The 14,495-nt window shown below is 36.8% G+C and overlaps 1 protein-coding gene and 1 non-coding gene across 2 annotated transcripts in view; both read left to right on the top strand.

Moving 5' to 3' along the window:
* Positions 1–11,700, top strand: part of DDX60 (DExD/H-box helicase 60) — a 140,549-nt gene extending 128,849 nt beyond the window's left edge. The window contains exons 39-40 of the mRNA XM_072773853.1: positions 7,712–7,774; positions 10,973–11,700. Coding sequence (XP_072629954.1) covers positions 7,712–7,774; positions 10,973–11,072 — 163 coding nt within the window. The 3' untranslated portion in view covers positions 11,073–11,700. The remainder of the gene's footprint in view (positions 1–7,711; positions 7,775–10,972) is intronic.
* A 1,331-nt stretch (positions 11,701–13,031) lies between these two features.
* On the top strand, positions 13,032–13,136 carry LOC140603304 (U6 spliceosomal RNA). Its single transcript, XR_012006301.1, has one exon. It is a non-coding gene; the product is annotated as a U6 spliceosomal RNA (small nuclear RNA).
* The last annotated feature ends 1,359 nt before the right edge of the window (positions 13,137–14,495 follow it).

Genomic DNA, 14,495 nt, shown 5'->3' with positions numbered 1-14,495 from the left:
TTTCCCTGCAGATCAATGATGAGAGAGAAAAACAAACTTTGTGTTATTTTTGTTTGTGGCTTACCGGCAAAATCTGGGGACTTAGACACCCTCGCTTGACCCAGAGATGTCCCCTACGATTATGTTTCTATACGTTCACAGATGTGTTTTTATTTGTTAACATCCTATTTATTCAATATAAGATATTTTAAAACTGACAAAGAATAACAAACAATGCGATACTCACCATTATCTGAGAAAAGCATATAAAAAGGCCTATGACTCATCTTAGGACTGAGCATAGGGCAGTTGTTTTAGCGCTTTGGCAAGGAAATCATTTTCCAAAACAGTAAGGCGGGGTGAACCCTCTTGGATTTACCCGAGAATAGAGAAATTGGCCCAGACACTGAGCATATAGATGTGGGAGGGACCTTCTTCACAGTAACCAGGAATTCAATAGACATTTTACATAAAATCTTGAACGGTCTTTATTGAATTAAAGGATTTAAAACTCGGGACACTAGAGAAATGTTTGATATTTTGGGGTTTGCTTGTTTTGTATTTCACAGCTCACTCACTGGATTTTACTCTTTTTTTTAAGTTTTTATTTTAATTACTCTGTGTTCGTCATGACGAGTGCCCTCCTTAATCCCCATCACCCATTTCACGCATTACCCAACCCCCCACCCATCCCCCGGTAAACATCCGCTTGTTCTCTATCGTTAAGACTCCATTTCTTGGTTTGCCTCTCTCTGTGATGTGATCTCTCTCTCTTTCTCTTCGCTGGTTTGTTTTATTCTTAAATTACACAGAGCAGTGAAAGCCCTTGGTATCTGTTTTTCTCTGGCTGCCTTATTTCACTTAGCTTTATGCTGTCTAGCTCCACCCATGTCATTGCAAATGGCAAGATTTCATTTTTTATGACTGGATAATATTTCATTAAATATATATGATATATAATAATACAGTATTACCTATATATCTATATACATATACCTCTTCTTTATCCATTCGCGGTTGATGGGCACTCGGCTGCTTCCACATCTTGCCTGTTGTAAGTGATGCTGCTATAGACATGAGGGTGCATGTAGCCCTTTGAATCAGGGTTATGTTTTCTTTGGATAAATACCCAGGAGTGTGATTGCTGGAGAGCAGGGTGGCTCTAATTTTAACCTGTTGAGGAAGCTCCACACTCCTTTTTCTCACAGTGGCTGTACCAGGCCTCACTCCACCAACAGGGCAGGACGTTTACTCATTATCCACGTCCTCACCAGCACCTGCTGTTTCTTGTGTTTTTTATTTTAGCCATTCTGCCAGGTGTGAGGTGATATCTCATTATGATTTTATTTTATTTTTTTTCATTATGATTTTAATTTGCATTTCCCTGATGGCAAGTAATGATAAGCATCTCCCCGTGTCTGTGGGCCATCCGTACGTCCTCCTTGGAGAAATGTCCTTTCAGACCTTCTGCCATTTTTTAATGGACTGTTTTTTTGGGTATTGAGTTTTATAAATACTTTATATATTGTGGTTGTGAGCCTTTATCAGATATGTCATTTGCAAATATCTTCTACCATCCCCTGGGCTTGTCTTTTCATTTTGTTAATTGTTTCCTTCATTGCAGAAGCTACTTTTTTTTTTTTTTAATTTCTTTTTTTGAGTTGGCTCCATGCCCAACATGAGGCTTGAACTCATGAACCTGAGATTAAGAATCCTACATTTTACCAAATGAGCCAGCCAGGTGCCCCTCAAGGTATTTATTTTGTAGTCCTAATAGTTTATGTTTGCTTTCATTTCCCTCACCTCAGGAGACTAATCTAGAAAAAAGTTGTTCCATCCAGGGTCAGGGAAGTTATTGTCTGTGTTCTCTTCTAGAATTGTTATGGTTTCAGGTTTCACATTTAGGTCTTTAATCCATTTCTAATTTACTTTTGTATATGGTATGATGAAATTTTCCAGTTTCATTTTTTTTAAGATTTTATTTATTTGAGAAAGGGAGAGAGAGGGAAGGAACAGGTCGAGGGTCTGAGGGAGAGGGAGAAGAAGACTCTCCGGTGAGCAGGGAGCCCATGTAGGGCTCGATCCTGGGATCCCTGGATCATGACCAGGGCTGAAGGCAAACACCTCACTGACTGAGCCCCCCAGGTGCCCCTTCCAGTTCCATTCTTCTGAATATATGGTGTCCAGTTGTTCCAACACCATTTGTTGAAGAGACTACCTTTTTTCCATTGGATATTCTTTCTTGCTTTGTAGAAGATCGATTGATCATATAATTTTGGGTTTACTGCTGGGTTTTGTATCTTTTCTATTGATCTATATGTCTACTTTATGCCAGTAACACTGTCTTCATCATTACAGCTTTATAATGTAACTTAAAGTTTGTAATTGGGATCCCTTCAGCTTTGCTTTTCTATTTCAAGGTTGCTTTGCTGTATTCAGAGTCCCACGTGGCTCCACACAAATTTTAGGATCGTTTGTTCCAGCTCTGTGAAACATGCTGGTGGTATTTTGATAGGGATTGCATTAAATCTGTAGATTGCTTTGAGTGATATAGACATTTTAATAATATGTTTTCTACCAATCCATGAGCGTGGAATGTCTTTCCATTTCTTTGTGTCATTTTTCATCAGCATTTTATAGTTTTCCGAGTACAGGTCTTTCAGCTCTCTGGTTAGGTTTATTCCTAGGTATCTCGTTTTTGGTGCGATTGTAAATGGTATTGATTCCTTAATTTCTCTTTCTGCTGCTTCATTATCGGTGGATAGAAATGCAACAGGTTTCTGTGCATTGATTTTGTATCCTGTGACTTTACTGAATTCATTTATTAGTTCTAGCAGATTTTTAGTGGAGTCTTTCCAGTTTTCTATATATAGTATCATATCATCTGCAAATAGTAAAAGTTTTTACCTCTTCCTTACCAATTTAGATGCCTTTTACTTGTTTTTGCTGTCTGATTGCTGTGGTTAGGACTTCCAGGACTATGTGGAAGAAGGTGGTGAGGATGGACAGCTTGGTCTTGTTCCTGACCTTAGAGGGAAAGCTCTCAGTTTGTCCTCACTGAGGATGATTTTAGCTGTGGGTTTCTCATGTACAGCCTTTTTATGTTGAGGTATGTTCCCTCTAAACCTTCTTTGTTGAGGGTTTTTATCATGAATGGTTGTTGTACTTTGTCACATGCTTTTTCTGCATCTATTGAGATGATCAAATGGTTCTTATCCTTTCTTTTATTTATGTGATGTTGGTTGCTTTGTGGATATCGAACCGCTCTTGTAACCCAGGAACAAATCCCACTTGATCATGGTAAATTATCATTTTTTAAGTATATTGTTGGATTTGGTTTGTTAGTATTTTATTGAAGATATTTGCATCTATGTTCATCAGAGATATTGGTCTATCATTCTCTTTTTTATGGTATCTTTATTTGGTTTTGGTATCAGGGCAATGCTGGCCTCAGAGAATGAATTTGGAGGTTTTCTTAACCCCTTTTATGTTTTGGAATATTTTGAGACTAGGTATTAACTCTTTAAATGCTTGGTACAGTTTGCCTGTGAAGCTATCTGGTCTTGGACTTTTGTTTGTTGGCATTTTCTTTATTACTAATTTGATTTCTTTACTGATATGCAGTCTATTCAAATATTCTATTTCTTCCTGTTTTAGTTTTGGTACATTTTATACTTTTAGGAATTTAGAAGTTAGTTATTTTTTTCAGGTTGTCTAATTTGTTGGCATATCGTTTTACATAATATTCTCTTATAATTGTAGTTTGGTTGTGTTGGTAGTTATGTCTCCCCTCTCATTTGTAATTAAAGGTTTATCAATTTTATTGATATTTTTTCAAAGAGCCAGCTTCTGGTTACATTGATCTGTTCTATTGTCTTTTAGTTTTTATATCATTTATTTCTGCTCTAATCTTCATTATTTCCTTCTTTCTGTTGGTTTTAGGTTTTGCTTATTGTTCTTTTGCTAAAGAACAATTTTGGTTATTGTTCTTGTTCTCTTTTGGGTATAATGTTAGTTTTTTTTTTATTTGAGAGTTTGTTTTCTTACTTATTGAGGTGGACCTGTATTGCTATAAACTTCCCTCTTAGAATCATTTTTGCTGCATCCCAAAGGTTTTGGACCATTATGTTTTCATTTACATTTGTTTCAATTTTTTTAAAATTTATTGCTTGATTTCCTGGTTGACCTGTTCATTGTGTTGTAGCATGTTATTTAACCTCTATGTATTTGTGGTTCTTCCAGATTTTTCTTATGATTGAATTCTTAGTTTCTTAGGGTTGTGGCCACAAAAGATGTATGGTATGATTTGGATCTTTTTGAATTTGTTGAGGGTTGTTTTGTGGCCTATTATGTGATCTGTTCTGAAGAATATTCCATGTGAACTGGAAAAGAATGTGTATTCTGCTGTTTTAAGGTGAAATGTTCTGAATATATCTGTTAAGTTCATCTGGTCCAGTGTGTAATTTAAAACCATTGTTTCCTTGTTGTTTTCTGTTTAGATCATCTGTCCAGTGATGTAGGTGGGATGTTAAAGTCCCCTACTATTATTGTGTTATTATCAATTAGTTTCCTTTATGTTTGTTATTAACTACTTTATGTATTTAGGTGCTCCCATGTTGGGTGTGTAAATATTTACAATTGTTATATCTTCTTGTTGGATTGTCCTCTTTATGGTTATATAGCATCCTTCTTTGTTTCTTGTTACAGTCTTTGCTTTAAAGTCTAGTTTGTCCAATGTAAGTACTGCTAGTCTGGCTTTCTGACCTCCATTTTGACATCCATTTGCATGATAAATGTTTCTCCATCCCCTCACTTTCAATCTGTGGGTGTCTTCAGGGCTAAAATGTTCTTCTAGGCAGCATATAGTTGAGTCTTTTATTTTATTTATTTATTTATTCATTCTGTCACCTTGTGTTTTTTGATTCAAGTGTTTAGTCCATTTACATACGAAGTAATTATTGGTGGGTATGCATTTATTGCTATTTTATTACTTGTTTTGTGGTTGTTTCTGAAGATTTTCTTTGATCCTTTCTTGTCTTTCTCTTTTTCATAGTTTGCTGATTTTCGTTAGTGATATATTTGGATTTCTTTCTCTTTATTCTTTGCGTATTTATTAGTGGTTTTTGATTTTTGGTTACCATTAGGTTACATCTTCTGCATATAGCAGTCTATATTAAGTTGATGGTCCTTTAGGTGTGAGCCTATTCTTTACTCCCCTCCTCTCCATGTTTTAGATATGTGGTGTCTTATTTTACATACTTTTATTTTGTGAGTTCCTTGGCTGGTATTTTACAAAAAGATTCGTTTCTTTTGCTTTTGTGTTTGTACATTCATACTGTCACTTTTGGTTTTTCATTTCCCCTCAAAGATATTTTTTGAAGGACTGGTGTAGTGGTCATGAAGTGCTTTAATTTTTGTTTGTCTGAGAAACTTTATCTCTTTTTCTATTCTGAATGATAGACTTGCTAGATACGGTGTTCTTGGCTGCAAGTTTTTTTTTCCCCATTCAGCATTTTGAATATATCATGCCACTTTCTTCTTGCTTGGAGAATTTCTGCTGCAAAACAAACAAACAAACAAACAAACAAACAAAAAACCAAAATAACCCTGATAGCCTTATGGAGTTTCCCCTGTATATAACTGCCTTATTTTGCCTTGCTGCTTTTATTTATTTTTTAATCACTGTATTTTGGTGTTTTAGTTATGTCTTAGTGTGGATATACTTTTGTTGATTTTGTTGGGAATTCTCTATGCCTTCTGGATCTGGATATGTTTTTCCTCCCCCTGATTAGGGAAGTTTTCAGCTATCATTTCTTCAAATAAATTTATGTCCCCTTTTCTTTCTCTTCTTCTGGGACTTTTGGGACTTTTATAATGTGAAAAAATTTTTAAAGATTTTATTTATTTGAAGATAGAGAGAAAAAGAGTGAGAAAGGACATAAATGGGGAGGAGAGAGGGAGAGGGAGAAGCAGACTCTCCACTGAGTGGGGGAGCTGGACATGGGGCTTGATTCCAGGACCCTGAGGTCATGACCTGAGCCAAAGGCAGACACTTAACTGACTGAGCCACCCAGGCACTCCTATAATGTGAATGTCATTACATTTGATAGAGTCACTGAGTTCCTAAGTGTGTTCTTATTTTGCATAATTTTTTTTTCTCTTTTGTTCAGCTTGGTTACTTTTTATTACTGTGTTGTCTAGGTCATTACTTTATTCCTCTACTTCCTCCATCCTGCTGTTCATTCCATCAAGCATGTTTGTCATTTCATTTATCAAGCCCTTTATTTCTGCTGTGTTATTCCTTATCTCTGTGTTAAGGTTCTCACTCATGTCTTCCACTCTTAAGTCCAGCGTGTATCTTTATGATCATTCCTTTAAAGTCTCTGTTTCACTTAGATCTCTGGCCATGGCCTTATCCTGTTCTTTCATTTGGGACACATTCCTCTGTCTTCTCATTTTGTATAAGTTTGCATCAGCTACTGTGTGTTAGGAAAGTCAGCTACTTCTCCTGTTTTTGAGCTTCATACAGAAAAACTCCTGTGTTGGGAGATGCAGTGTAGGAAGGGGTTTGAGATGGTCTTCCTGGAGAAAGGGTCCAGAGTGCTGGGACTAAGGCAAGTATGACTCAGAAGGGTGGTTCCATCAGAGCATGGCACGTGCAGAGTTTGTCATAAACAAGTTAGGTACTGAGTGCTGGCAGGGTACTGGTTCCTGCAAGTAGCCCTGTGCTTATGCTGAGGGGCGGGGGAGGGAAGTGGTGCTGACCAGTTTCTTTGTTCACAGAGGGGTCTCTTGTGAGCACTGTCTCTCTGGGACATGCTCTGAGAAGAGCAAATAACCTCCCCACTGTGTGCCACAGGCACTCTTCAAATTGCTGTTTCCATGCTATATATCTATGGGTTGTTGGCCCTGCCTTCTCTCTAAAAGTAGCTCTAATGACCCTGGGCCGTATCCGAGCCAAGCTCACTGACCTTTAAAATTCCAAGCTTTAAGCTTCACTGGTTGCAAGAACTCATGAAATTTGACCCCTCTCATTTTCCAAGCCAGTTGCTATGGGAAATCATCTTCCCTGTATACTCCGCTGTGTGCTAGTCTGTGTCTTGCCTGCTCCACTTTCATGGCTCTTACTCACTGCAGTGGCCATTATCCAGTTCTCTCCCAAATAACGTCTCTGCTCTTCATACCTTCAATGTGGTTTCTTGTCTGCCTTGATTTGTGGAGTTTTTTCTGTCAGTCTTCAGGTTGCTTTCTGGGATATTATGATGTTTTTATCATTATGTAGTTGTGTTCATGGGATGAGTCAAGCCTAGGGTCTTTCTACTCCACTACCATCTTCCCTCTTGGATGGGAGTCTGATCATTTTTCAAATATGACTCATTATTGTAAATAAAATTGTGACATTAGTAAATAATTCATTTGATTTTTTTTCCATTTGATTCTCCAGCTCCCATTCACTCTCCTGAGCTTACAATTTTCCTATTTTGATTTTCTCCTGAGATGATCAGTCTCCTGTGTGTATTGATTATGTGTGGTTGTGATACGTATGACTTTTGAATTTATAATCATTATTCCTGTTGATTGAATCATCATCTAGGACTTGTGGCAAAATATTTCTAGTAAATATGTCTTGATGGACAAAAGTAATTTATTATCAACAAATCCAGCATTTCAGTATGAATTAAGTTCTTTAATGTTTTCATACTATTGATTTTCAAAATTATATTTTATTTAGGCTACATGAAGGAGCTGCATATGACTTGTTGAAAGATTTTGCACTTACCATTAAATCTATCAGGTATGTATGTTATATATTTTAAATATTGATTTCAGATTTTCCAAAAATTTAACCGTAATTTGAAAAACATTGACCTCATACTTAAAAGTGCCACTGAGCTTGTTAGATTGACAAATTTCAACTGCCCAAACATTTTGCAGAGCTTCTCTTCAACACCCTGTTGCACTGGTTTATAATAGGATTAATTCCAAATCCCATTTGACAGAAGGTTTCATTCAAATCAGAGCCCCAGCCTCAGGCACTGCAAACAGCAGGATAATGTTCCAAAGCCTCAAGAATTCCTAGATCCCAGTATTCTCAGTTTTCACAACCAGTGTCGGTGAGATACATGATACGTCAGAAGGCCCCTTAGGGCTCCACCAGGTCTCTGGTTTATATCAACTTACATATTCCAGACTCTCTTGCTTTATACAGTGTTTTTTCCAGCCTTTATCAGTCTGGTCTCCCATTTGGCTTCCTGTTTTTTATCCTGCCATTCTACTGGCATGGGGAATGTGGGACTCAGTGGGGACCCAGACAACTCTAAACTTTATATGGATACTTCCATCTAAGACTTTTTAGAAGGTCCATTATTAGGCCCTTCTAGTATTGCCTGGTTAAATATACATCTTTCTAAAGCCTGTAGTCTACACATACTTTAATACTTTATGTTTTTCCCTTTTCTACACTTACTTTAAAATTATATATCTTCACATACATGCACATATGTAATTTACCATGAATCTCTTCATGAAGCTCTTGGTATCAGGTCATTGTTTTTTAATTTTTTGATATGAGATTAATCAGACCTGTTTGGAGGTTTCATACAGAGAATGAAACTATGGGGATGCTAGAGCAGAGGGAAATGCTCACTATCTTGAGCACCTCTAGGTAGTGTATTTCTTGAGTGGCTCATAGTTATTCAAGAGTACCCTAAGAAACTCCACAGACTTTGGTTTAATCTCAAAATCTGCTCCTAGGAATATCATTCATTCATTTATCTAAAATGTATTGAAATACTATTAGTCTGAGACATACGTCTAAGGATTTGAGATGTACAGAATCAACAAATCTGTCCCTGCTTTAAACATAATCTTACAGTGTAGTGTGCGGAAACTGACTTGTAAACTATTTCAAAGGCAATAAGGGGTAGGATGACAGATAATGGGGGCAACCTTGGATTCAGAGAAGGATTTTCAAATGAAGTAATTTTTTCACTAAGCCTTAAAGGATCTTAAGGGATGGGGCGGAGGAAATAGTGTTTTCAATGTACAGAAATGAGAAAGGGTGGTCTGATATGTCAGGCGTAGGCTTCAATCTCATTCTACTGGCATGGGGAATGTGGGACTTGTCACAGGGGTGGGGAAAGACACTGAGTTGTTTAAAGCAACTTTAAAGGCAATTTGGACAGGCATTGGAAAGGGTCTTAATTCTCATATCATGGAGTTTGGACTTAATATGCTGAATAATGTATAGGTAGTATATAGGCATGAATATGCTATGGGTCCATGGCATATGGTTGGTTTATATACGTGGCAGAGACTCAAAGGCTATGAGACCCAAGCAGGTCAGAATGAGTGTGGATCTGAATTAAGGAAATAGAGTAATGATAGAAAAGAATGGTTGGTTGGAGAAATATTTATGAGATAGAATTCAGAGAAATTGTCAAAGTTCATGTAGCTGGTAATGATAATGAGGTTTCTATTTTAGTTAAGGATACGTAAGAAACAGAAGTGAGGATGAAGCTTGAGGAGGACCAAGAACCAGAAACAATGACTTAGAATTTATACATGTCATGTAATACCTGTGGGAATTCATTCGAGGGGAAATGGTCAGTGTCATAATTATAGGTCTATGACTAGGAAGAAATTCAGTGTTATAGATACAGATCTGGTCATTCTCTGCAGTAGGTCAGTGAAGACACTAGGAAAAATTTTGGAACTCTAGTGGAACCAAGGTAGATAAGGAATTGCAAAAGGCTGATGAAATGTCAGATCCTGATTGTGGTCAGTACTTTATCAGCTCAGCTGCACTGTTCATTCTTGGATTTCCTCTCCTTTCTTTTCACCTGCATATTCATTTCTTGTTGCTGCCATAACAAACTACCACAAACTTCATGGTTTAAATCAGCAGAGATTTATTTTCTTGCAGTCCTGGAAGCCTGAATCTGAAATGGGTCTAACTGGGTTACGGTAAAGATGTTGGCAAAGCTCATTTCTTTCTGGAGACTTTAGGAGAATCTCCTTTATTGTCTTCCACAGCTTCTAGAGGCTGCTGGCACTATTTTGATCATGGTTCCCTTCCATCTTCAAGGCCAGCAATGGTGAGGGAAGTCTTACATTGCATCACTCTGATGAACTCTCTCCTGCCAACCCTCTCGCAAGAATCTTCGACTATATTGCCCCCACCCAGATAATCCAGGATAATTTTTCTTTTTTTTTTTCAGGATAATTTTTCTATCACAAAGTCAGCTGATCAGCAACTTCAATTCCATCTGCCACCTTAATTCTCTGTTACCATGTAAACTAACATGGTCCTAGATTTCTGTGAATTAGAACACAAATAAATTTTTCTAAAGATTTTGTATTTATTCAAAATACAATAAGGACACTGATGTGGGACTCGATCCCAGGACCCTGGGACTATGCCCTGAGCAGAAGGCAGATGCTCAACCCCTGATCCACCCAGGTGTCCCTAGAACACAAATAAAAGACACTATTCTGTTTATTACATTCTGTTTTAAATTTTTTTCTCACATATCTAGGTAAAGGAAGGAATATTTTGATTTTCATAGAAGTAGTTACTTGTGGATTTCAGTATATACTGGACACGGTAGCCAAAAAAATACAAAATAGACTCCAAAGAAATGTGTGGAGAAAAGGAAGGGACTTTGTGTTGCTGCTATTGAAGGGAGATGGGAGAAGGTTAGATGGGATTTGGTGGCCCTGAAAATCTTCTTGCTAATCGATATGAAGAGGAAGTGCATGGGAACTTTTTTGTTATATTATTATTATTATTATTATTATTATTATTATTATTATTATTTTCTATACAAGTTTTTTTAAAGGTAAATATATTTATCAGTATTCTTCATATTTTGCTGACATTACATCATATAGTGGTATTTATTTAATTCTTCCTACCTGTAGAAAGTCCTTCTTAAAATACTGACTCTCACTAAAATGTGTGCTCTCTGTGTGTGTGTGTTTCCATTTACAGTGTGTCCTTGCGTGAACTATGTGAAGATGAAGACGACAACGTGGTCTTAGCATTTGAACAATTGAGTAAAAGCTTTTCTGAAAAACTTGATGAAGTTTAAAAACAGAGACTATCCAGACCACTTAAAATGTTGCTATGGGCATTTTTCAAGTCATATTTTATGATCCTCATACTTTTTGTCAGAAATACACATATGATGGAGTGGAAAGAGCAAACACTTTGGATTCAGAATTGTGATCACACCTGTCATGTTCTCTTATAAATACCTTTAGACAAGTCATTTAATATTTTTTAATCTTGGCTTCTTTAGATAGTTGAATAATAATGCTTATATTTCAACTAGTTTATGGACTGATTGAGAAAATCCAAAGATTTTTGTGTGTGACCGAAGAAAAAATTTTACTTCGAGAAGTGTAAACAAATATGACATTCTCAGCATTTTCCTCCTCGCTGTCATAATTTGTAAAAGTCTATCAAGGCTAGAAAAAGCTATTACAGTATCCTGGAGTAGAAATATATTTTCTCTAATTAACTTAAATGTGATTATATGACTTAGATATATATTTTACCATCTCGTAATCTTGACTTACTTTTTAAAAAAATATGAATGACAGTTTTGGCATAAGTCCCATGAGGCTTTAAAATAAAATATAGCTGGTGATTTGGCTTGATTTTAATTGTATATAAATGACTGAAAACCCACAAATAAATACAATGGGTGTAATCAATTTATCATTGGTCTCTTTGTATTAAGTCTGTACATCTTTCAATCCATTTGCACACATCTGGATTTTATATATAATAAATAATTTATGTTTAATAACTTTCCCTCCATAATCTAAGCCTCAGATTATAGTTTTTGAATCTATTTTAGGCTCTAAACTTGAGCAGAGCTAAAGGTCTGCTCTCTCCTATCTATGTCTTACTGAAGATAATCTTTTGTATGATATTATTTATACATATATTAATTGGCTTAGAAATACACCTGTGGCTGAGTGAAGTAAGTCAATTGGAGAAGGACAAACATTGTATGTTCTCATTCATTTGGGGAATATAAATAATAGTGAAAGGGAATATAGGGGAAGGGAGAAGAAATGTGTGGGAAATATCAGAAAGGGAGACAGGACATAAAGACTCCTAACTCTGGGAAACGAACTGGGGGTGGTAGAAGGGGAGGAGGGCGGGGGTGGGGGTGAGTTGGTGACAGGCACTGAGGGGGGCACTTGACGGGATGAGCACTGGGTGTTATTCTGTATGTTGGTAAACTGAACACCAATAAAAATTATTTTATTAAAAAAAAGAAATAAATCTGTGGTTCATTTTGTCTGGAGATAAAGGAATAATACTCTGTTACCTGGAACTGACCCATTCCTGCATGTGCCATGTTAGGAGACTCCAATTTCTTCAGACTAAACCCATTCATATTATTTTAAAATGTGCACTGCAACAATTGCTGAACACAAAATACTTAGAAATTAAAGTGATTTCTACTGACCTCTATACTCAAAACACTGATACACAATATTAATAGATTGTCACGTCACATTAGTTTCTACCTTTTAATTGTGGTTTCATAAATCTGATGGAGACATGAAGATTTTTTTTCCATATGACTGAGCCAATCTGGTTCCCTAATTTTTAGAGGTAAAATAAGATTATTTCCTATAATCTGTCATTCTGCTAAAAGGGAGTTGTATCTAACCTTTTTGGGGTGGGTCTAATGGAAGCTTCCTTTGTTTCCTTTTTGACTTTTAGCAAAGACTTTAAAAAGTAACTTGGAACAACTTATGAAAAAAGATTATACAGGAACTCTTTTATGCTCCATTTGTTGTAATAATGTGAAATTTTTCTTTCTGTGAAACATGTGCAGAGACCCTTGTGAGATTTACTGGAGAAGCATTATTATCACCATAATTTATTCCTTTTTCTTATGAGAGGAGAAAATCATGTTGGCATTAGGTCTATAAAGGATCTTCTATAAGAGCCATTTATTAAAAATTTGTATTTTGATAAATACAAATTATAGGTGCAAATGCTGGCATAAGAAATAACATACTATGCTTGCTTTGGCACTGCATAGGTTAAAATTGGAATGATACAGAGATGATTAGCATGGCCTCTATAGAAGGATGACATGGAAATTTGTGAAATGTTCCATGTTTAAAAAAAGAAAAATAAAAAACCCATACATATATGGTTAATAATATATGACAAAAAGGCCACATACTAGTTACTGATGAAATCATAACCGTATGAAGAAGTGAAGCTTTCCCTTGGCCCAGTTACTGATTCATGTAAAAAAAATGTATATATATACATATATAAGCCTATATATATATAGGCTTAAACTTCTCCTAACATGTCCGTATCTTCCTTTCTTTTAATAAAAGTCAAAGACAGAGCAGTCCCATTCCTCCTTGGTCTTCCTTTGTGCAACCAAAGCAACTAGACATAACACAAAAACAATAGGAAACTTGTGACTTGAGAAATGACATGATACTGAGTTTTCTTACTGTCTCTTGTAGTCTGAGGAGAGGCTGATCACGACCTCACTTCACCATCTCCAGGTGCCATTGGGACCATCCAGCCACTCCCTGACCTAGCATCTATGCGAATAAACAAGGCGGTATGAGGTGGAGCTAATTAGAACCCCACTTTTACCCCCTTCCCTGGTGTGTGTGTATTGAGGAGGGAGGATGCTGAACCTCTTCCCTCAAACAGCATTAGTAAGAAAGAATGAGTTGGTGACGAGTCCTTTCACAAGAGACTAATCAACGCTGTCCCGCATCCATTCCTGTGACCGCTGAGCTCCCATCCTCATCCTAAAACAACAGAGCAGTGTGAGCGAACCCTGTTTCCCCCTTCCCTGTTGTGGGCAAGGCCTAGTAGGGAAGGTCCATACATATCCCCACTCAGAGGCAAGGAACAAGGCAGTGAAAGCATGATTCCACTTTCACCAGGGAGATGTCAGGAGCCTGCCAGCGAAGCTGAACTTCAATACGTCACTCTCTGCATGGAGGCAATGTGAGCTTGGGCTCCTATAGCCAGCGTGATGCCAGCAGGTCTAGAGGAAAGCTGAACTGCCACCCACCCCATTCCTCATGCTACACCTTACCTCACTTTCTAAAAAAGCATATTAAATAGGCTTGAGAGTCCCCTAGCGTAATATCTAAAAGGTCCAAAGGATACAGTAAAAAGCCATTCATCATATCAATAGAGAAATCAAAACCTGAATGAGAAAAAAAACAAAAAACAAAAAACAAAACTGATACTTATACCAAGATAAAGTTAATGTTGAGATTAAATTATAAGGATTTTACATTATCTGTCATTAAAGTATTGCAACAAGCAAATGCACATGCTCTTTTATTAAAAACTTATTTATTTTAGACAGAGAGAGCATGAGTGGGAGGGGCAGAGGGAGAGAGAGAGAGAATCACAAGCAGATGCCATACTAAGTGAAGAGCCTGACAGGGGGGCTGATCTCACGACCCTGAGATCAAGATGTGAGCCAATATCAAGA

This window comes from Canis lupus, chromosome 13 (genome assembly GCF_048164855.1).
Source record: "Canis lupus baileyi chromosome 13, mCanLup2.hap1, whole genome shotgun sequence".
In the NCBI taxonomy this organism is placed as follows: Eukaryota; Metazoa; Chordata; class Mammalia; order Carnivora; family Canidae; genus Canis; species Canis lupus.
Note: the sequence above shows the minus strand (reverse complement) of the source record. Positions and strands in the feature narration are given on the sequence as shown.